Source organism: Zymoseptoria tritici, chromosome 12 (assembly GCF_000219625.1).
Source record: "Zymoseptoria tritici IPO323 chromosome 12, whole genome shotgun sequence".
NCBI classification, from domain to species: Eukaryota; Fungi; Ascomycota; class Dothideomycetes; order Mycosphaerellales; family Mycosphaerellaceae; genus Zymoseptoria; species Zymoseptoria tritici.
The window spans coordinates 1,319,729-1,339,468 of NC_018207.1; the positions used below are offsets into that span (position 1 = coordinate 1,319,729).

General features: G+C 54.9%; 7 protein-coding genes across 7 annotated transcripts; 4 read left to right on the plus strand and 3 right to left on the minus strand.

Moving 5' to 3' along the window:
* Positions 1-124: 124 nt before the first annotated feature.
* MYCGRDRAFT_88345 (uncharacterized protein) lies at positions 125-3,047 on the minus strand (the record flags this gene model as incomplete). The annotated part of the gene is made up of 6 exons (XM_003848014.1): positions 125-835; positions 899-1,343; positions 1,494-1,704; positions 1,903-2,578; positions 2,632-2,728; positions 2,788-3,047. The coding sequence occupies 6 exons, from the start codon at positions 3,045-3,047 to the stop codon at positions 125-127; spliced, it is 2,400 nt and encodes a 799-aa protein (XP_003848062.1).
* Positions 3,048-4,052: 1,005 nt separating this feature from the next.
* On the plus strand, positions 4,053-4,624 carry MYCGRDRAFT_97214 (uncharacterized protein; the record flags this gene model as incomplete). Its single annotated transcript, XM_003847982.1, has 2 exons — positions 4,053-4,382; positions 4,481-4,624. 2 exons carry the CDS (start codon positions 4,053-4,055, stop codon positions 4,622-4,624), a joined length of 474 nt encoding a protein of 157 aa, XP_003848030.1.
* Positions 4,625-6,857: 2,233 nt separating this feature from the next.
* Positions 6,858-9,036, minus strand: MYCGRDRAFT_97215 (uncharacterized protein; the record flags this gene model as incomplete). Its single annotated transcript, XM_003848013.1, has 7 exons — positions 6,858-7,348; positions 7,647-7,915; positions 7,978-8,239; positions 8,293-8,412; positions 8,557-8,617; positions 8,747-8,809; positions 8,878-9,036. 7 exons carry the CDS (start codon positions 9,034-9,036, stop codon positions 6,858-6,860), a joined length of 1,425 nt encoding a protein of 474 aa, XP_003848061.1.
* Positions 9,037-9,594: 558 nt separating this feature from the next.
* On the plus strand, positions 9,595-10,441 carry MYCGRDRAFT_106416 (uncharacterized protein; the record flags this gene model as incomplete). The annotated part of the gene is made up of 1 exon (XM_003847983.1): positions 9,595-10,441. A coding segment is annotated over one exon (528 nt), but the record flags the coding sequence as incomplete, so codon positions are not given.
* Positions 10,442-14,609: 4,168 nt separating this feature from the next.
* On the plus strand, positions 14,610-15,439 carry MYCGRDRAFT_77604 (uncharacterized protein; the record flags this gene model as incomplete). Its single annotated transcript, XM_003847984.1, has 3 exons — positions 14,610-14,769; positions 14,828-14,999; positions 15,057-15,439. The coding sequence occupies 3 exons, from the start codon at positions 14,629-14,631 to the stop codon at positions 15,437-15,439; spliced, it is 696 nt and encodes a 231-aa protein (XP_003848032.1).
* Positions 15,440-17,274: 1,835 nt separating this feature from the next.
* Positions 17,275-18,667, plus strand: MYCGRDRAFT_50742 (uncharacterized protein; the record flags this gene model as incomplete). Its single annotated transcript, XM_003847985.1, has 3 exons — positions 17,275-17,590; positions 17,647-17,706; positions 17,763-18,667. The coding sequence occupies 3 exons, from the start codon at positions 17,275-17,277 to the stop codon at positions 18,665-18,667; spliced, it is 1,281 nt and encodes a 426-aa protein (XP_003848033.1).
* A 455-nt stretch (positions 18,668-19,122) lies between these two features.
* MYCGRDRAFT_106418 (uncharacterized protein) lies at positions 19,123-19,713 on the minus strand (the record flags this gene model as incomplete). Its single annotated transcript, XM_003848012.1, has 2 exons — positions 19,123-19,628; positions 19,677-19,713. The coding sequence occupies 2 exons, from the start codon at positions 19,695-19,697 to the stop codon at positions 19,287-19,289; spliced, it is 363 nt and encodes a 120-aa protein (XP_003848060.1).
* Between the last annotated feature and the right edge of the window lie 27 nt (positions 19,714-19,740).

Genomic DNA, 19,740 nt, shown 5'->3' on the forward strand with positions numbered 1-19,740 from the left:
GCGAGGAGCGGCAGCTGGGATGACTGGACGTGCACAATTTGCCCCACTGTATCACGAGAGAACACTCATATTTATCGTTATCACGTCTTCTGACCACAACCCTAAGCACAACCCTACCCTCTTCTCAACGATTCAAACTCAACAACCCCTCCACATACTTCCTCGCATCAATCCCAATCCCACCCGCCAACGCCGCGGGTCCCCACCCCGCACTTGCACCACCCGTAATCTCATCCGACGTCGAATTGCTCCTCAGCGACAGCGAGTTCCACATACTGCTCGCCGCACGACTCGTCGACTTGGGCGGCGGCGCGACGGCGTCGGAGGCTTTGCGCACGAGGATTGCGATGCGGTTGAGTGGTGGTGCGACGGCCTTTTCCATGGCGATGGAGGTGGGGTCTGTGGATGCTGTGTTGTTTGTGTCATTGGAGTCGGTGGAGTCTTCGTGGCGGAGAGTGGCGGGAGTCGGTTTCGCGTCGTCACCTGGGGGAGGTTTGCATGTGTTCGATAGGGTTTCGGCGGGACTGGAAGGTGAGAGCTTCATCCAGACTACCCACCAATTGCGAGTTGTTTTGCTGGTGCGCTCGTACTCATGTGGGTTGCGTTGGACGCTGGAAAGGGTGCTGAGGATTTGGCTATGTACGTTGAGAGCTTCGATGCGAGTCCAGAGGGATGGACTGTTGATGCTGCTACTCTTCATTCCGGAGATGATGCCTTCTGCGGCGGAGGTGCCGGGCTCGGGAATGTTCGGCACGCTGGTGTGTACCGTCAGTAGTGCTGGGTCATATATCAGGTCGTATATGGCAGTCGGCTCTTTCGACTTCTTGCTCGGTGTCTGTGTCAGGCTGCTCATCATACTCATGGCGTCAGATTGTCGGCCATCTGTTGGACTTGAAACTTGAGTCTCCTCGATTCGCTGCGCAACTCTTGCAACGCTCGTCGATGACAGCAGCGGTTTGTGGATGGGCAGCAAGTTGTGGTGCAAATCTTTGAAGAAACCGGCCACGCTCAATGACGGAGTGCGGTCTTCAAAGAGGAAGCAGTACATGAAGGGTCGATGGACGTACACCAGTACACGCAGTCTGCGATAGTCCTTCCGATCATTTCGTCCAGCAGAAAGCCCGGCTTCACTCAGCTTTTTCTGAAGCTCAGTCTTGTCTTCGTCGGCTGTCGGCGTCTCGTTCAATTCGACTTGAAGAGTGCGTAGAACACTTCGTAATCCCGAGGACTCATCATCTCCATCACTCCCGATGCCACTATCCGATTCATCTATCGAGCTAAGGTCTCCTCTCAGACCGATGACAAAATGTCCGGTCTCTTCCATCCGCTTCTGTTTAGCGATTCTGGCTTCTAGAGGTTCGCCGTCGGGAATTGGATCAACTTGGGCAAGACTGAGCTCTTCATCGTCATCATCATCCTCTGGCGGTGGCAGCGGCGGCGGGTTCGAAGCAGCATATCGTTTTGTAGTCATGGTCTTCGAGCTGGCTGTGGACGTTCTGCGTGGAGGTTCTGGCCGTGATGGGTTGCTCGACTTTGCAAACGTGCTCAGTCCAAATGTGAGATATTTCATGTACTGATCAGGTATTCCAAGCGTTGTTCCAGCGTCTTCCGACTGAGCTTCCGCCTTGGCAGCATCGGCATCAGCCTGCTTTGACGCTTTGTTTTCCGATCGTTCCACAGCAGTTGCGATTGGCGGTGGTATACCTGGATTACCGAGACGCTGTTCATACGAGTCCTGGCCCGTATAATTTGGACGGTGGGTTGGCTTCCGACCGGCACTTCGCTCAGATGACGGCTTCGATTGCGAGTCCTGGACTTTGGCTTCTCCAGAGGCCTTCGAAGGCGATGCTTTGCCATTTGACTTGGCGTTGGACGCTTGTGGCGGCGGCACTCGTCTCTTACGCTTTTGTCTCGGACGCAACGGATTGTCTCGAACTCCGTACGCACGATCGCCGTAGGTGTAGATCTGTCGCATCCACAGAGATACCGACCTCAGCGTAGGCCTTGTGATCGCACCCACACCACCGAAGATCACGCCATCTGAGGCAATCGGCTGACTACCACTGCCCATCCATGGAAGTAGTTCACCGTCATCCACGGTAGCATCGTCCTTGACAGGTGGCGCCTCTCCGAATCTTGACACTACCAGATCAACCAGCCCCATTGTTCGTCGTGTGAGATCTTCCAAGACGTCTCGCTCTCCACTTCCCCATTCTTCTTCCCCCACACCCATGCCAAGCTCCCCTCCGCTCGACAACTTAATGCCACCAAACACATCGGCGGCTGGATTTCCATGGAGCAGCACATCCCAAGTCCGTGCAAAGCGAGTCCAATATCGGTCCAGAGCACCGCAGAATTTGTCCCGAGCCATCCGGACGAACAGCTCGTCAAAAGATGGTCCATGGTGCAGCATGAAGATGTAATGGGCTTGTATCAACTGCTGCAGCAACAGAGCTGGCGGACTGACTTCGCGGGCCGAATGTTCTATAGCTGGCTTCGATTCGGTCTTGGTGCCAATCTTCTTGGCCGTTTCGGCAGAGGAGGGAGCTGCCGCTGGCAGTTGTGTCAAATCGATGGACTGTCGCTGATCAGCACAAGTCCTTCCTCCGGTGACTTCATCTCCGCTCATACCGCCAGCATCCACCAGCCAGGTTCCAGCTCATGCAACACGATCCGTGACTTTTCAGTATCGATCGAATCGACGTGTGTCTTGCCATCCGTAAAGCTCCTAGCTGCTTTCTCAGTCATTCCCACCCTTTTGGCCGTACAGTATCCATATACACATACCGCGCGAAATCCACCATTCCCTGCGCCAGTCCAATCTGTCTCAGTTGCTCATTCTCTTCTTCTCGCTGCGCGTCGCCCCCAGCAGCATCGCTCCGAGCATGTTTCTTCGCGGCAATGCGGGCTTCGTGAGCTGAGCGCGAGTAGTAGTAGACGAGCTGGTCGGCGAACGTCTCATCGGTCGGTCCGAGTGAAGGATTGTAGATGGCGAGAAAGGAGAGCCGCGCCGGCACGACTTGAGTCTGCCATTGCGGCGAGCTCATGGTGTGTTGTGTGTCGGATGAATGGGATGGAACAAGAAACGTCGAGGTGAGGTGCGTGAATCTTGACACGCGAGGATGACGACAGGGTCACCGTTGCGCTTGAAGGCCCGCTCTCACGTCTGTCCTCAGTACTTCTAACAACAACATCGCCTAGTTCCATCTATTCAACCGCGGACACTCATTTGGATCTGCTCGACTCAATGGACAAAGAGCCAACGTTGCTGCCACGTCCTCAAGCTCGCCCCGTTCATTGCTGCGCTGATCTCTCGTGTAGAACGTCTCGCTCTCCTCAATCGTCGAAAGCAGCCGAGTGACTAGCACGTCTATTCAGGCAGCAGGCGTGCATTGCGGAATGCAGTGCCAATCGTCTGTCGGCCGACAAGCACTTCGACGTGCAAGACGCAGGTCTCCGCGAGGAGCAATATCAAAGGATGTACAAGCTACCCGTGCTGAGAAGCAGGGAGTAGTTGCACGCCAAAAAGCAGCTATTTTACGGGGATAACACGAATCTACTCGTTCTTCAAGTGATCTTAGGACACTGTCCTGGCCGCACCTTCGTGATTCAGATACTCGATTGATGCAGCCTGCCTTGGTCCAGCGAATCCTCCTTGACTGCTTCCCGCGAATGCGCGACACGAGAGGGACCAGCGCTGTCTTGATCATTGACGAGTATCATACGGACACCGGCACCACTGTCCCCACCTCAGCTGATGGCTGCATATAAACTGACACATACTGTAGATGCATGGCACGGGTGGTGTGTGCGTCCATTGGCTGCATCTCTTAAGTTTTCCGATTCAGGTAAGCGACGAAGTCCAGGCCCGTTTCTCAGCCAGCCACAGAACTTCAGTCCCAGCTGCCAGCAAGAAATGATCCGACGGGAAAGGTGGCGTGAGGAAGCGGTGGACCTTTCTATAGATACCTCGCTCTCAGCCGGCGCCGTTTTCAAGTGCGTGGTGATAGGTTCCGGAACTCAGACGGATTGAAAAACGAGAATCGCAAAATATGCTGCTGCTTCATCTAGGGACCGTCTTGGTGTACGCTCTCGGAACCCTGGGAAATTCCATCACGCTCGACGAACGCGCTGCCGGGAAGTGTGCAGAAAAGACAGAGACGAGATTCAGCGCTCGGCGATGTGTACAGCATTGTCAAATCGTCCACCCAAGCTACATTTTCAAGGATCTCGTCGTCCGAGACTTCGATGCATGCATCGAGTCCTGCGGAAAGGATAGGAAATGCGATGTCGCCAGCTACAGCCGCAGGACCCGGAAATGCTACTTGAAGGACAGTCGTGCACTGAGGTCGACAAGGCGATCGCCTCTGATCGATACGATTGTGTGCTATTCTGCTCTCTTCCCAGTCAAACAATCGACGACTTCGACTCGCAGCTCCACTCGTTCCACCACGTCGCTGTCCACTAGGACAACGACCAGCTTGAGACGAACAACTTCGTCGACGTCTGCGTCCTCCTCTGTCCGGACCACAAGTCGCTCCTCTTCCCGCTCGCAGCTGTCCACAACTTCACAAACGAAATCGACCAGCTTAGCGGCGAGCACAAAGACCACTTCGCTGTCTAGGACATCTTCTTCCAGGACATCTTCTTCCGGGACGACATCCCTTACTGGAACGACATCTTTGCCCTTGATGACCCGGGTTTCGACGGCGATCACCACAGGACGTTCGACGAGTGCATCATCAAACCCGGGCGGAACAACTCAATCATCCATACGCAGTTCATCCTCCTCGACCACGGCTAGTCTTTCGACGAGTACATCATGCACGTCCGCTAGAGAAACTTCATCTTCAGCAAATTCTTCTTCTAGTTCGGAAAGTGCATCGCCCACAACCGCGACAAGTCCTCCCAGCGGGAATGGCGGTGGAGCACCAGTCGTGACAACAACCACGACAACAGCTGAGAGCAGTAGCCGGTCCTCAACCACGACCAGCACCACAACGGCAGTTCCCTCCCCGCGTATGATCGACACAGGCTGCCTTACCAACTTTCCCAATCGTTGCGAGGCGGACTATTGTCAAGATTCCATCGATCCCAAGAATTTCCCCGAGTTAACATATTGCAATGTAGGCAGTGGCTGCCGAGACTTTCAGAATGACGGTCAGTCCACCCCGTCGCTCGAGACATTCATTGTTGATCCCTATCGGCCATCTTTCTGACACATTGAACAGCTCTGAACTGCGGCGGCTGCGGAGTACAGTGTCCCGGCGGTCAAGGCTGTACAAACGGCGTATGCACGCCTTGTGCAAGTGGTCAGTTCTACCTTCCCGCCTTGTATTGGATGTAATATCGCTCACGTCGGTCTATTAGGCTCGGCAACTTGCGCATCGGACGTTCTTTTGGGCCGCTTCTTTAACAGGTGCGTCTGCGTCTGGAATCTCCGCTACGTGTCGGACGATGGCACTGCTAACGATCTTCAGCATCACGGTCTGCAAGGACCTCATGAATGATAACCAGCATTGCGGTAGCTGCGGTAGGATCTGTTACGCGCCTAATGGTGCATACTCGTGCAGTCGAGGCGACTGCGTGTGCCCGAACGCAGGCGATAGATACTGCTATCACTCCGACAGTACAATACCCCACAACCCTAATGAAATGGATAGCAACGATGTTTCGCATCACTGACATGATATCCAGATACGATAACGTGCAGCGACTTCAAGACAGATCGGGATAACTGTGGCGGATGTATGCTCTACGCTCTCCGCAGACCATACCATTGTATCCCATGCTGATTTTCAATCCCAGGCGACCAGCGCTGTCCAGCCGGCGAGAGTTGCCAGCATGGAATCTGCGGGCAGTATTGCAAGCCGTCCGAGACATTCTGTGCCGGTATAGGGTGTCGAGTAAGTCGCAGCATGACGTTCAAAGCCGCACTCCGGACACGCTGACCACCTGGCTGCTAGGATCTCGATTCTGATGAATCCAGCTGCGGAATCTGTAAGTCTCTTCCCGCCGTCAGCTCGCAGACCACTTCCCTGTTCCTCCTTAGCATTCTCACTCAGACTTACTCTCTACACCAGGTGGCAACTCATGCGGAGAGGGCGGAACCTGCCTCGGTGGCCTTTGTTTCTGCCCAAGCGGATACGCTGTCTGCAATACCCTACCAGGCGGAATCGGAGGAACGTGTCGCAACCTCTACAAAGACCACGATAATTGCGGAAGTTGGTTCGTCTGACAGCATGCCCTCGCTATTGATCACGAGAAGGAGGACACGATCGAGGAGAATTGCACTGCTAACACGGACATCGTGTTGTAGTAACAACATCTGTGATGACAAATCGGACTGCACCAACGGTAGTTGTCAGCGATGTATTGCCGGTTCAAACCCCGGTTATTGTCCAGGTGAGTCGGTTGCGCGGCCGCAAAGTTCCATTGAGACGACGGCGGGGTGATGCTGACTCCTGATGATATAGCAACGGGCGGCTGCACCAACCTTGACGAAGATGGTGAGTTCACTCCTTGCGGACCGAGTTTGGTCGGCTGTACCTTGAGTGCCTCTTACTGACATATCATGTGCTCCACTAGTCCAGAACTGCGGTGCGTCCCCGAACAAGCACGCGGCGCCTCGTGCAGTTGCCTCCTCCATTCGAAGAATTCACAGCTGACTTCTCGTGCGTCCAGGAAAATGTGGGAAGCTGTGCTCCGCGTCGGCGACGGGCAATCGCCTGTGCGTGGCTGGCTTTTGTCGGGTTTATTGATCGGAAAAACTGCAGATTGTGTCGATATTCTATCCCGAGTCCCTTGTACACGCTCAGATCTCCTGGCGGATCTTGTTCTCAAATGTCAACTGCTGTTCAGCTCGTCTGCAAAGCCGTTCCTTCCGCTTTCCTGCCCTCGACGAATTGCACCGGCGCCGTGTAGAACCTCTTGCCCCAAAAGACGTAAAATACATACGAGCCGACCAGCACTCCAACCCAAACGACCGGCGCCCAATTCATGTTCTCCATAGTGACAGGCAGCGTAGTGGGGAAGCAGCAGATGACGATGGCAAAAGCGGAGTAGAGGAACGCATAAGCGTTGATGGCGATGCCGTAGCGACCGAGCGACCATCTTGCCGGTGGCAAGGGCTCGCCGTTGAGTCGTTTCAGCAGAACACAGCCGATGCTGATCAGGTACGTGCTCTGCACTCCCAGGATGGCCACGGAGATGATGATGTTGAATGCGAGAGGCGAGCCAAGATTTATCAGCACCAAGACGACTGAGGCGAACGATGAAACGTAAATGGCGTTAGTTGGGATCTTTCGCTTACGATCCATCTTGCTTTGGAAGCTTGAGAAGGGAAGACCTGGGTGAAGGCGTCGTGTTAGTCCGACATTGTGAGGCATCGACACTTTAGCGTCTTATTCCTCGCCTCTGTCCCGAGCGAACGCAAAGACCTCCCGCGAGCAGGCCGCAAGGACAGTGATATTGCCAGCATATATCATCAAGAACAGCAGCACGTTCAGCACTGTCGAAAGCGCCGGGGATCCAGTCTTGTTGAACAGAAGCAAATATGGGGCGTCGGTGTCGAGCTACCACACCGTTAGATACGTTATCCTAGGTACAGCACGAAGTGCGGAAACTTACAGCGCCTTCCAACGGACCGATGCAAAACAGCATCGTGACCAATATGGCCAGACCGAGCATTATGTTGCCGACAAAGGCCCACACCATGACTTGTGGAACGACGAGCGATGCGTCTCTCACTTCCTCGCTGATGTGGCATACGGCATCCGATCCGAGACAGCAGTACAGGACGTACACCTGGCAGATGAGAAACGCTGCGCCCATGTTGTCCCACCCGGAGTTGTCCTGGAAGTCGAGGAAGACATCGTATGCGTCGTTCTTCGGGCATAGAACTAGCAAAGGAATCCTACATTGCTCGATGGTCAGTATATTTGAAGAGCTTTCTGGCTGCGGCACCGTGCTGCATACATCACCACGAGGAAGCCGGCGAGGTGCGCGCAAAGGCTCACCACTTGCAACGTCGGTAGCGTCGAAGCTCCCCAGGTGTTGAAGAGGATTGTGATTGCGATGAACGCAATCATTATCAGAGTCGACTGCCAGCTTTTGAAAGCATATTCTGGAGACTGGATGGTGATCATGGCTTGAATCTGGTTGACGACGACCACTGTGCCGCTCGCATTTGTTGCCAGCCAGCCGAGAGTCAAATTCCAGCCGGCGACGTAGGACAGAACTGCAAATTGTCAGCTGGTGTATGCCTCAAAGAATGAGTTTTGCCACTCTCACCTTTTTGATACCGTGGTGGAGCAAACTCGCTTCTGTGGACCTCTCTTGTTAGCACGCGGACATGCAGCTCACATGCACGATAGCTGATCGGCCAGTCAACATACACCCAGTGGTATTGGCCTATGGCAGTCAGCGAGGTGTTTCTCCCTGGGGTCTCTCAGCTTAACTCGCCTCCCGAAGTAGGCGCCATGCTTGCCATTTCGGCGATACTCGCCACGACAGTGGTAATACTCAGACAAGTCGTGATGAAGCACCAAAAGATACCGGCAAACCCTCCATTTGTGAAGCCCACAGCTAAGGTGATCAGAACGAACTCCCAGGTACCCTAGAGGATTGTGAGCGAGAGATCAACGAGCAGCGCACTGATTGATCCACTTCGGCCGACGAAGGGATGGTGTAGCATATGGATCTTGTGTGTGACACTTTCCATGCCTTTCGACGTCCAAATACTGACCATGAAGACCATGATGAAACCAAGCGCACTCCAGAATCCGAAGTTCCTTTTGAACTCTTGAGCCTACATCTCATGTCAGCCATTGCAGTGGGAGCCCGAGTCTCGATCTGCTCATTGTGACCGGGTCAGACCTTTCCAAGCCGGTCCATATCGTCTTTGTCGACACCGACAGTGGGCCATGCGTCTTCTTTGACGTCCGGGCCTGAGCGCCATTGCACGTTGAATTCGTTTGCTGTGGCGGCATTTTCGTCCGGCTCAGACCTGAGCGTCCGCCTCTTCTTCTGCTCCATCACTTTCACTCGTAAGAAAGAAACCAAGATCTTTTCGACATCGTAGCCACGACGCTGTGTTGGACAAAAGCTCTGGGGTTTGCCATCTGGTAGAGCATGACTGCAATATATGTGGTTGCATTGATGAGCTGCAACCTCTACCGTGTACGACACCAGGAGATGCGGATCGGAACATCTCTGCAGGAGGTCGCAGCATAGATTGGTCTTGAGTAACAAGTCGCTGATGCTGGATGTTCGGCTACGTCCAATTGAGCTCTTTGGAGCTTCTTGAAGGATGAGTCCGGCATGAGGGCTCGATCCTGCTCCTTCGCATGGAGTACGTTGCCCCTGGAACACGACGACAACGTGACATCGCATACATTCTGAAGGTCGGTACCCTGTCACGCATGCGGCATATCTGGTCGTGGGTGTGTACAGTATGTTGTTGCAGCCAGCAATGTTGAAGGAGGTCATCACACCATCGCTTGATCCTCGGCAGTCACCAGCGAGGTTGAATGACACCTCACTGACTTCGTCCTTCATCATTGTCACCACTACCACCACCGACATCACCATCGCCATAATCATGTTTATTACTGCCTCGCTCATGTGATATGTCCTCGATGTCTGTCACGTACGTCGGGAAGGTGCACAAATGCCGCCCACCCGCCCGCAATCGCAGGGCTGGGTTCCTCGCGACCTCATTACCCAAGATGACGAGGACTGATATTAGCAGAATGGCACACCCGCACATGGACATGTAGTCGCTGAATGTACGCTCTTTGTTAAATTCCAAGCTTTTCGAAACTGACTGTCGGGGCGTGCAAATCTCCCCAGAGCTGTGTCTCATCATCGAAGGTCGCAGCAAAAATCACAGCAGAGCAGAAACCATCGCACATGCGACTATCAGAACGCCAAAACAAGGACGCGTTGCAGCAGTGGCAGCAGCAGCAGCCATGCGAAAGTCAACGCCGAAATCTCGCCATCCCAAACTCCAAAGCCATGCAAAACTCCAAAACCCCTCGCGCGGGAACAAGACCAGATATCCTGCAGAGTCAAACGCCATGCTTAAACACCAAACTTTTCCGATCCCATCTTCATCCACAGTCCCAAAGCCAGCATCTCATCGACCTCAGCAGAGTCGCATCCTCAGCACACTTCGCCATGAGCAGCCAGCTCCACCACCTCGAACCTGCAAGAAGTCAGTATCATGGCCAGAGAGAAAAGGAAGGAAGGCAAGAGCTCACCATGTCCACCTCCGCACATCATCACCAAGCACAAGCTCCAAGAAGTACATCGAAAGCATCACAAACCCCAGGATTCTCAACCGAGCTGGATTCAGGCGGTGGCGCAGAGTCTTCGAATGGCCGGAACCGACTCTCAATATGCGCTACTTGCTTACCGCCCATGACGAATCTTACAGCTTATCGTAGTGGTCTTATTGAATCACGCAACTCCAACGCACCGAGACCTTTCCCGCCCTGCTCTCAGGGGATCGGGGTTGACCAGTCTCGGGATCACGGCGGATCGAACCTACCCATCTCTTCCGGCGAAGAGTATCGTGTGGGGTGGCTCAGCAATGCTGGAGGCGCAGTAGAGAGCGGTGATGCGTTGATGGTCATCAGGGCAGCTCTACACTGGTTACCAGGAGAAGGCAATCTCAAGTGGTGTAGCGTCAGGATCTTTCCAGGCGCATGAACCGGTCTGCTCCTCTGTCGATTTAGAGTGTGCAGCCGACGCTCTGGAATTCCGTTACTGTGGACGCGGTTTGTGGAAGTGAATGGCGCTGCACCGGGTGTTTGGCGAGCTGTTCACTGGCGGTCGGGGTTGTGGAATGTCCGACCGCGATGCTTTATGTTCGTTCTTGGAGCCGGCGGTTGGCAATTGGGATGTCGTCCTGTCCGGAGGCGTTGGATCCGAGGTGTTGGCTTCTGGTTGCTCACGGCGAATGTGGCTTTGGTGTTTGCTGGACTCTCACTTCGGCTGAATGATACGCTGATTCGGTCGACTGCACCTGTCCTCTCCCGGCCCACTGGCCTCCCTCACAAAGTCTCGAATGATCGCAGTCCACCAGCTCGAGACCGATTGGCTGCTTGCTCACGACCCCCTGCAAACTGCATGGTGTTCTTCCCAGCTTCATCGCGGGCACGCTCGTCCTCCTTCATCCGAAGAGCACTAGCGGCGATACTGTTCTCGGCTGCCTCGAGCAAGGAAGTGGAGCCGACGCTCGTCAAGTTCGTGGAATTCGAGCTGGTGCTGGTGTTCAGGCTATCCATATCGGAGTCACCCAACGAATTGTCTTCACTCATGTCAACGCCTTCGAGGCGCTTGAGGATACCGTCCTTGCCTTCGAAAGCCTCAGTGAGAGCTTCTGGCTGGTAACAATTCGAAGAGATATGCTCTGGCGGTTGTGAGCGTCCGAATCGTGCGGGTGTGGGTTGATCTGCATCTGACATGTACCCGGAGTCATCGACTGCGGCGGAGTTGGCCTTCTTCAGTGCGTCGAGCTTGGCCTGTGCCTCACGTTGGTCATAATACGCGTTCATGCCTGCCCAGGGATCCGTGTCGAATCCGGCCTGGTAAAAAGAAGAGCTCGTTTCAACTGGAAGACTGTTCTGATTGGACTCGATGACTGGGTCGACTTCTCGATCAACGTCGATGCTTTGAGTAATGTTCTGGGCGATGGGGCGCGGAAAGAGGTCGATATTCTCATCATCCTCGTGGACGAGATGACTCGGAACTTCACGTCTGCTCTTGACGGGCTCGAATTTATCCTTGAGGTCCACCGCCTCCATCAGATCAGCGGCGTCAGCCTCCTCAAGCTGCTTCTTCTTTGCGCTGCGCTCTTCGTCGGCGGCCGCGGTGATAGCATTCTGGGTCTTCGCATTGACTATGCGTTTCGTTTTGGACTCTGTCATGGGTGCAGCACGGGCGGTGCTCGCTGCTTGCTGCTTCTTTACACCCGACGGCTTGTTCCGCTGCTTTGATCTGCTGGCTTCTAGCCGCTGCTCAGCGCGGGCGCGACTGTTGGCGTTGGCGTTCTGCTGCTTACGCTTGGCAATCTTCTCTTCGGTCGCAGCCACGATCTTCTTCTTCTCGTCAATCTGTCGACGAAAATCTCGCAGCAAAGGAGAGTCCACAGCCACTGGCTGATCGACCTGAACTTGCCTCCTCTTAAGAGTCTCAACTTCTCCCTCGCACTCCGCGAGCGACTCCTCCAGCGAAGCGATGTCTCTGGCATGCATAGCCTCGAGCTCTCTGATAGCCGAATGTCCTTGATCCACCAGTGCGTAGGCCTGCTCCAATTCTCCCTCCAAAATCCTGCTCATCTTCTTCTCGGCATGCACTTTCTCCTCCAGGTCTTTGGAGTGCTCCTGCTCGCTCTGCAGATCGAACTCGAGCTGCATCAACCTCGCGAGTCCAACGTCGTTCTCGATGTTCATCTCATCGCTGATTCCGCTGGCTGGGAGGACATTGCCGCCGTCGTCGTTGCCGATCTTGAGCGGCATGCTCGGCTCCTCCATGTCGACGTCCGCCTTCGACTCCATCTCCGCCTGCTGCAGCCGGCTCATGGTCTCGGCCCGACTAGCAATGGCTTGGTTGCGCTCGTTCATCACCGTTTGGCCTTCGAGCGTGAGCTCCTCCACTCGTCCGCTCAGCTGCTCCACTTGCGCCAACAGCTGAGTCTCGCGCGCCGTCATGCCATTGATGGTCATGCCTTGTACGGCGATGACAGAGTCGCGCTTGCGGATCTCGAGGCTGGCCGCGGCGGTGATGCTGCTGCACCTCATCTCATTGTCGTTCCGCAACTCGGCGAACTTGGCCTCGGCAACGCTCTCCAACTCAGCAAGCCGGCTCGAAGCCTCGACTTGCGCTTGAGCGGCAGAGTCTTGGCAAGCTGAGAGCGAAGCCTCGAGGTCAGCGATCCTCTTGGCGGCAATGCTCTCGGCGGCCGACATCCTGATGATCAGGTCGGCTCGGCCGACGACGGCAGCGTCGTAGTGCTCGGCCACGGTGATGACGGCGGTGGTGATGTCGGCCACCTTCACACCGATATCCACGTGCTGGCCAATGGTGCGCTTTTGCTTCTTGAGGTGAGGCCGCTGGTGGACCAGGTCATCTTCATCTTCGCAGGGCGCTTTGCGCGCGCGGTCTTCGATCTCGCCGCAGATGTAGGAGGGTGACTCGCCATTGACGAGCTCACTGGCGGCGAATTTCGTTGCGAAGCGGAAGTATTGTTTGGGTGGTGAATACTGGATCTTGAAGTGGGGACGCTCCGCAACAGCGGCGCTGGGGCGCATGCGCTTGACCATCTCGTCGGCGGCACAGGATGGTGACTCGAGTCGGAGATGTTGGAGAACAGATGGCTGTCACTCGAGGTCAGTTCTTTGGCCGATGGGAAGATGTTGCGCAACTTGCGCAAGCTGCTGGATGCACTTACAGTGTTGTGGTGACAGTGTCGTGGTGGTGAAGCTGTGCTGAAAACACCGGGTGGATTTCGGGCGGGTGGTGAAGGTATTGACTGGTGCGGGAAGCAATGCAAGATGTGTCGTGTGTCGAGGTGATGGATACAAGATGAGACGAGCGTTTGCGGGTGCTTGATGCTGTCGAAAGGTGGAACGGTCGGTGGTGTCGAGTCGAGAAGGGAAGGAAAGGAAAAGCGCAAGATGAGGCAGCTCCCGAATTCGTGCCAAGAAATATGCGGAAGACTCAGCGGTGCAGGGGTAGCTTTCCGCCGGGAGGGAGGGATGACCTCACAAACATTCGAGCGGCGGGGTCGGTGGGTGACGCGCAGCAGAGGTGGGGTCTGACGGATGGCCATGCTGTGGTGAAGGGAGAGTCCGTGTACCACGCCACGTCGGAGAGTATGGAGAGGGCCTACAGGCTATGAGGAATCTGTGGGATCATATTGTGCGGCAAGCGCATATGGGGGACCTTTTTCATGGTCACATATTGCCGGCGCAGCCATCACACCTCCGAGGGCCCTGAATGTCTCGAGCCATAGCAGCGTGGTATTGCGAGTTCCTCGGTGCTCAAAATCTTGGGCACATCAGTTCGCTGCGGAGCATGTCTGCATCAAGGACGTCGCACTGGCCTCCGAAAGCCCTTTGTCGTTGGAAAACGAAGTACCGGCTAATGCGACATCGAGTTCGCCCAGAAACAAAGCAGCTGTGGCAATGCCATTGTTTGATGAGCAAGCCGCTGCACTGCACCGGCTATGCTTTGAGTTCCTCATCATGTTCAATGACCCCAGATGAGGCTGAAGCTCAAGAGCCAGGTCTGCCACAGCCTTCGCTGTCACCATGCTTCATCGTGACCATACGGGAAGTATTCCATGTACAGAGGTCCCTGTCTCGCACGCTGTCATGAAGAGAGCCGCGACACTACCATTTTGTCTTGCGCTTATATTTCAATCAAGCTGTAGCCATAGCATGTTGTGAACACGCTAGTGCGGACCTTCCGAGAAGGATGAAGTGAAGTGAATGAATTCTACATGCTGCCTGAGGCACCATTTGCGGGCCACTTCAGCTTGACCACCACAATCCCACCTCGATGACATTGGACCTCCACGATCTTCTTCCACATTTGCCTCACACCCACACATCCCCAGCCATGGATATTCGAGTCTTGCGATGCTCGGACATTCCGCATGTCCAGCAAACGAACATCACAAACCTGCCCGAGAACTACTTCTGCAAATACTACATGTACCATGCCATGTGCTGGCCGCAATTGAGCTATGTCGCAGTTGATGTAAGTTTCCATGTGCCCATTAGAGATTCGAAATAGTATGTCTGACAGCTACGATCAGGTCTCGAGACCCAAAAAGTCACCATACGATGCGCCCAAAGTCGTGGGATACGTCCTTGCGAAAATGGAGGAGGATCCCTCGGATGGAATACAGCACGGTCACATCACATCTCTCAGTGTCATGAGGACACATAGACGGCTAGGATTGGCAGAGAAGCTCATGCGGCAAAGTCGTAAGTCCTGGCTCATTGGCTCACGGAGCAGGAGAAATAGCTGACTCCCGTGTACAGAGCGAGCCATGTTCGAAACCTTTGGCGCACAATACGTCTCCCTCCACGTCCGCGTCTCCAACATCGCCGCATTATCGCTCTACCGGGATACTCTGGGCTTCAAGGTCGTGGACACCGAGGCGAAGTACTACGCCGACGATGAGGACGCTTTCAGCATGCGAATGGATCTGGACTACCTAAGAGAAGAGGCATTGGACGCAGAGGATTCGGACGAGGAGGACTCATCGGTTGGCAAAGACGAAGGTGGCGAGGTCGGTAGCTTGGGCAATGGCGGTGATGGTCCAGACTCCGCGCCGAGGACGAAAGAGAAGAAGGTGAAAGTGAAGGTGGGGCGACAACTGGGCGTGGGCGATCTGGTTGAGAGGACAGCTACCCAAAGCTGAAAGCTTGGTATTGTGACACCATGCACACGATCTGGAAGCCAGCTCAGCGCAGCGATACCACAGAGCGGGGGTCGAGTCGGCGCAGATGCATGAGCAAGTCAGTGGCTATGAAGCCACTGCCATTGTGAGTAAGCGCCAGGAGACTTCACACTCGCCACAGCCACCTTCGTCTGCATCGCGGACATGGATAGACTGGAGCCCATACAGTACCGCCAGCCCATCATTCAGTATAGCTCCGGAATTCTTGCCCAATGTGCAAAAGCGCGGGCTGTCAGCCAAGTTCAACACTCGTCCAGTCTCAAATTCTTGATCAATAATGCCAACACGCCAGTCGAACCTTGACAACAGCCACTCAGACAGGCAAGCCAGTTTCCGGCTCGCAGATGGGTCAGCAGCGCGCGTTTCTGTATTCGCAGCGGTGAAGCTCGACGCTACCTTCCAGGTAGCTCCTCTCTCTCCCGAGAGCAAGAGTCCTTGCCGGCAAGGCAAGACGAGACGAGGTCCGCGAGGTTGATACACTTCCCCGGTTTTTGCCGAACGCCATGACTAGCCAAGTTGTGGGGTGATCGTTGTACCGCTTCTGGGCAATGGTACAGGCGACGGAGAGTTGGAGAAGGCCAGCCAGATCAGCATGCAGAGAGGCGTGCAACGAGGCGAGGATGATACCACCCTTGCAGATTCCGAGAACCATATCCCGTTGCCACTGACTGACGGATGCTGATTGTGGTGCTCATTGGCGCAGCCTCTTGAGTGCCCCTCCGCCGATGCAGTTGCTCATCGATGGCAAATTCAAACATGTGTCAGGCCACAGTCCGGCAGAACTAATACACGGTTTGGGTCCCGACCTTTTGATGAGTTAAAATTTGACTTCTCTAGCGTCCGTGTAACCCCACGGGGTTCTTGGAAACTCGATCGAGCACTGAGAGAAATCATCGTTTCTTCATGCCTTCCCAAAGACATAGGACTTTCGCAAATACCTTCCAACTCCTGATACCGCACTGCTGGTAAAGAGCCCGAACTGTCGGATCCTTAAACATCAAGCCGTGTGGACGCAAGTTGCACCAGCCACGGATATGCACAAACTGCTGGCAATGTGCGATCGCTTTGCGTCTGCCTGCTGAATCTGGTCAATATCGGGACAAACATCACACGCGTGATTGGACGACTCTTCGCATTCGACTGCGTAAGAAATCGAGGCTTATACATAGCCTTGAGCTACCGACCGCTATAGCCGATATAGAATCACGCTACTTCACTATTTAAGGTTCAACATAGCTTCGACCATGCCAGAAGAGGAAGGAGGCTATCCAGTTCCCCGCGACTGGACGACAAGCTGCACTTTCGAATCACGCTACAAACAACGCTATAGAAGATGTAGCGCGAACTGTCATGGCACTCCGAGGTATCTGGTGCACGTGGAACGGAAAATCAAGTTCCAGAACGCAAGAGCAAGCGACGTGCAACCAAACTCAGAAATCTCCGCGGTTCAACGCCATGTGGAGGAGGCGTGAGCCACGCCGATCATGGCTGATTATGGTTACTTGCACCTCATGCCGCTGTTCTTGACCTGCCGCGCCATGCTTTCTATACCGTTGACTACTCCTTTGTCTGCGCAACGACCGACCGAGGACTCCGAGGCAAAGATCATCCAGAGAACAATCTTTGAGGAGAAGGAAGGTGGTGCCTGCTGGGCAAGTCATGGCACTGGCAGGCATGAAATATATAAAGCTGGTTGATCGTCGCCATGTGGTTTCAAGATCAGCACTCAGATCAACACTCAGAACAGCATCCTTCAGGTATCCTCTTCCAACCTCACCTCTTTTCATTCGCCCGCCATGGCTCCCAAGTCCATCTTTTTCGCCCTCGCGGCCGTCAACGGTGCCCTCGCCTACCCATGGGTGCCCCAGATGCCCGGCGTTGACTCTTCCATGATCGGAGCTCGTGCACAAGAGCTCAATGCTCGTGATGCGCCAAACTGCCCTTTCAACCCCAACCACGAGCCAGCCGCACCCATTACCGATCAGTTCCCGTACATGGGCGCGAAGAATGGTATTCCGGGTTCGACCAAGGGTGGAATCCAAGTTCCCGCTCCCGGCGATACTGCACACGCATTCAGGGCTCCCAACCCGAAGACAGATATTCGTGGACCCTGTATGTTTGATCGATCAGGAAAGACCGATCGACCTCATGCTGAAGCTTGTCGAAAGGCCCCGGTCTGAATGTGCTCGCCAACCACGGCTTCCTTGCCAGAGATGGAATCACCACCTGTATGTTCTTCGAGACTCTTCCACATGGTACCGACATGCTGACTCCGCCATCAAAGACAACGAGTTGGTCGACGCCCAGCAGAACGTCTACAACACCGGCCCATTCCTCGCCAACCTCCTCGCCATCGCCGGCGTCGGCCTCACTGGTGACATTGTCGGCACCACGAAGATGTCCCTCGGCTGCGACGCCACATCGCGGACTGCCTCGTCGCTCAACCTCCTCGCTTCAGAAGGCGGTCTCAACAGCCACAACAAGTTCGAAGCCGACACCTCGTTGACCCGCAACGACTTCTTCCTCGCGGACGGAGACAACTACCATTTCAACACCACTCTCTTCACGCAGATGATGTCCGTCTGCAACGGCAATTGCGGCCGTGAAGAACTCGCCCTCTACCGCCTGCAGCGCTACGAGGCCAGCAAGGCCGACAACGGCAACTTCTTCTTCGGCCCTGGCTCTCTGCTCCTCTTCGGCGCTGCGTCCTTTCTCTACGAGTTGATGCCAGGTAGTAGCCACAAGCCCGACGAGGCCACCATGATGTCGTTCTTCGGCGCCAGCAAGGACGCCTCAGGAAACTACGTCAACAACGGCCAAGAACGCCTTCCTGAGAACTGGTACAACCGTGTCGAGCACTACTCCAACGTCTCCGAGGAGATCCTCGCCATGTACGCGCTCCACCCCGTGCCCTTCGGCGGCAATGTTGGCAAGGGCAACTTCAACGGCCTCAACTCCGGAACCGACATCGTCAACGGCAAGATCAACCCCGATCTCCCTTACAACGCTCTCTGCCTCATGTACCAGGCCCTCACCGGTGCCCAGCCTGGTCTGTTGGGCGTGGCTGTCAACCTGCCTGTGAACAGCCTCAGTGCTATCACAAAGGGTCTTGCGCCGATGGCGGCGAACTTGGGATGCCCCACAAACCACAACGATGGCAGCCAATCTACTGGCGCCAACAGCTCTTAGAGCGGCTCAGGAGGAGGTCCAGGGACATGATCGGAGTTGGGCAGATGAATAGCGTAGGAGTTCCGGGAATGAATGAAACTGCTATTACGCATTTTGTTGTTATCGTCGTCGTCGTCGTCCGTCGTCTGGTTCCTTGATCTTCTTGCGAGTGATGGTCAAAACTTGCCGATGCTGCATCGACTCACCCTCCAGCCAGGCCCAGAGCGCGTCTGATTCGCAATGCATCGATCTGAATACGCCATGTCTGAGCCAGCCGTTAGCCTGTTGGTAACGTTCGTATCCTCTACTGCGTCACAACAGGCCTTGTGAAGCTTGATCGCATGGTTGGACAGAACCTTCGGCATGGTGAACAGCAGCCGCTGAAACGACGCCATGTTTAGGATACAACTGCCCGCATTGAGTTGGAAGAGACAGTCTCCAGGACCAAGACGGCGTAGCATCGCAAAGGTTCGTGTCTGTATCTGTATTCCGCTTCCAAAGCTGTACACCGGGTATCCGCGCTTCATATCCTATCCATCTCCTTCCTTCACCTGCACCATGCCTCGTCACGTTCATCTTGCTCCACCATAGCCATCCTGTTCCACTGCTCCTCCCTCCAGGCCTCTTCTCGGCCTCCCGTCTACTTCCCCACCTCCTCCACAGCCTCCGTCCCCTTCTGAAACGCCCTCCTCCACAAATTCGCCACACCCTCCTCCATCTGATCCCGAATGCCCGCCCAATCCTGCTTCTGCAACCGCTTCACATTCTCTTCTAGTTCCTTGTTCCATTTGTCTTTCGCGGTCTCCATGAGTCCCACTCGTACTTCTCGCGCTGGTGGTGAGGGATTCTCCGGTGCGGGAGAGTGGATGTTGTCGAGGATCAGTTGTTGTTGCCGCAGGAGGAGGGCTTGTTGTGCGCGGTTGCGGGAGTGGAGGGTTGTGGTTAGGTAGAGGAGGGTTGTTGTTAGGGTTAGGCCGCCGAGCTGGGAAGATGTTAGTGGGGTTTGGTTGGAGTAGGAGTGTAGGCTTACGAAGCCGGATGTGAAGCCCATGATCTCAATGTTAGGTGCGTGGTTCAATGTTGTATTGCGATAG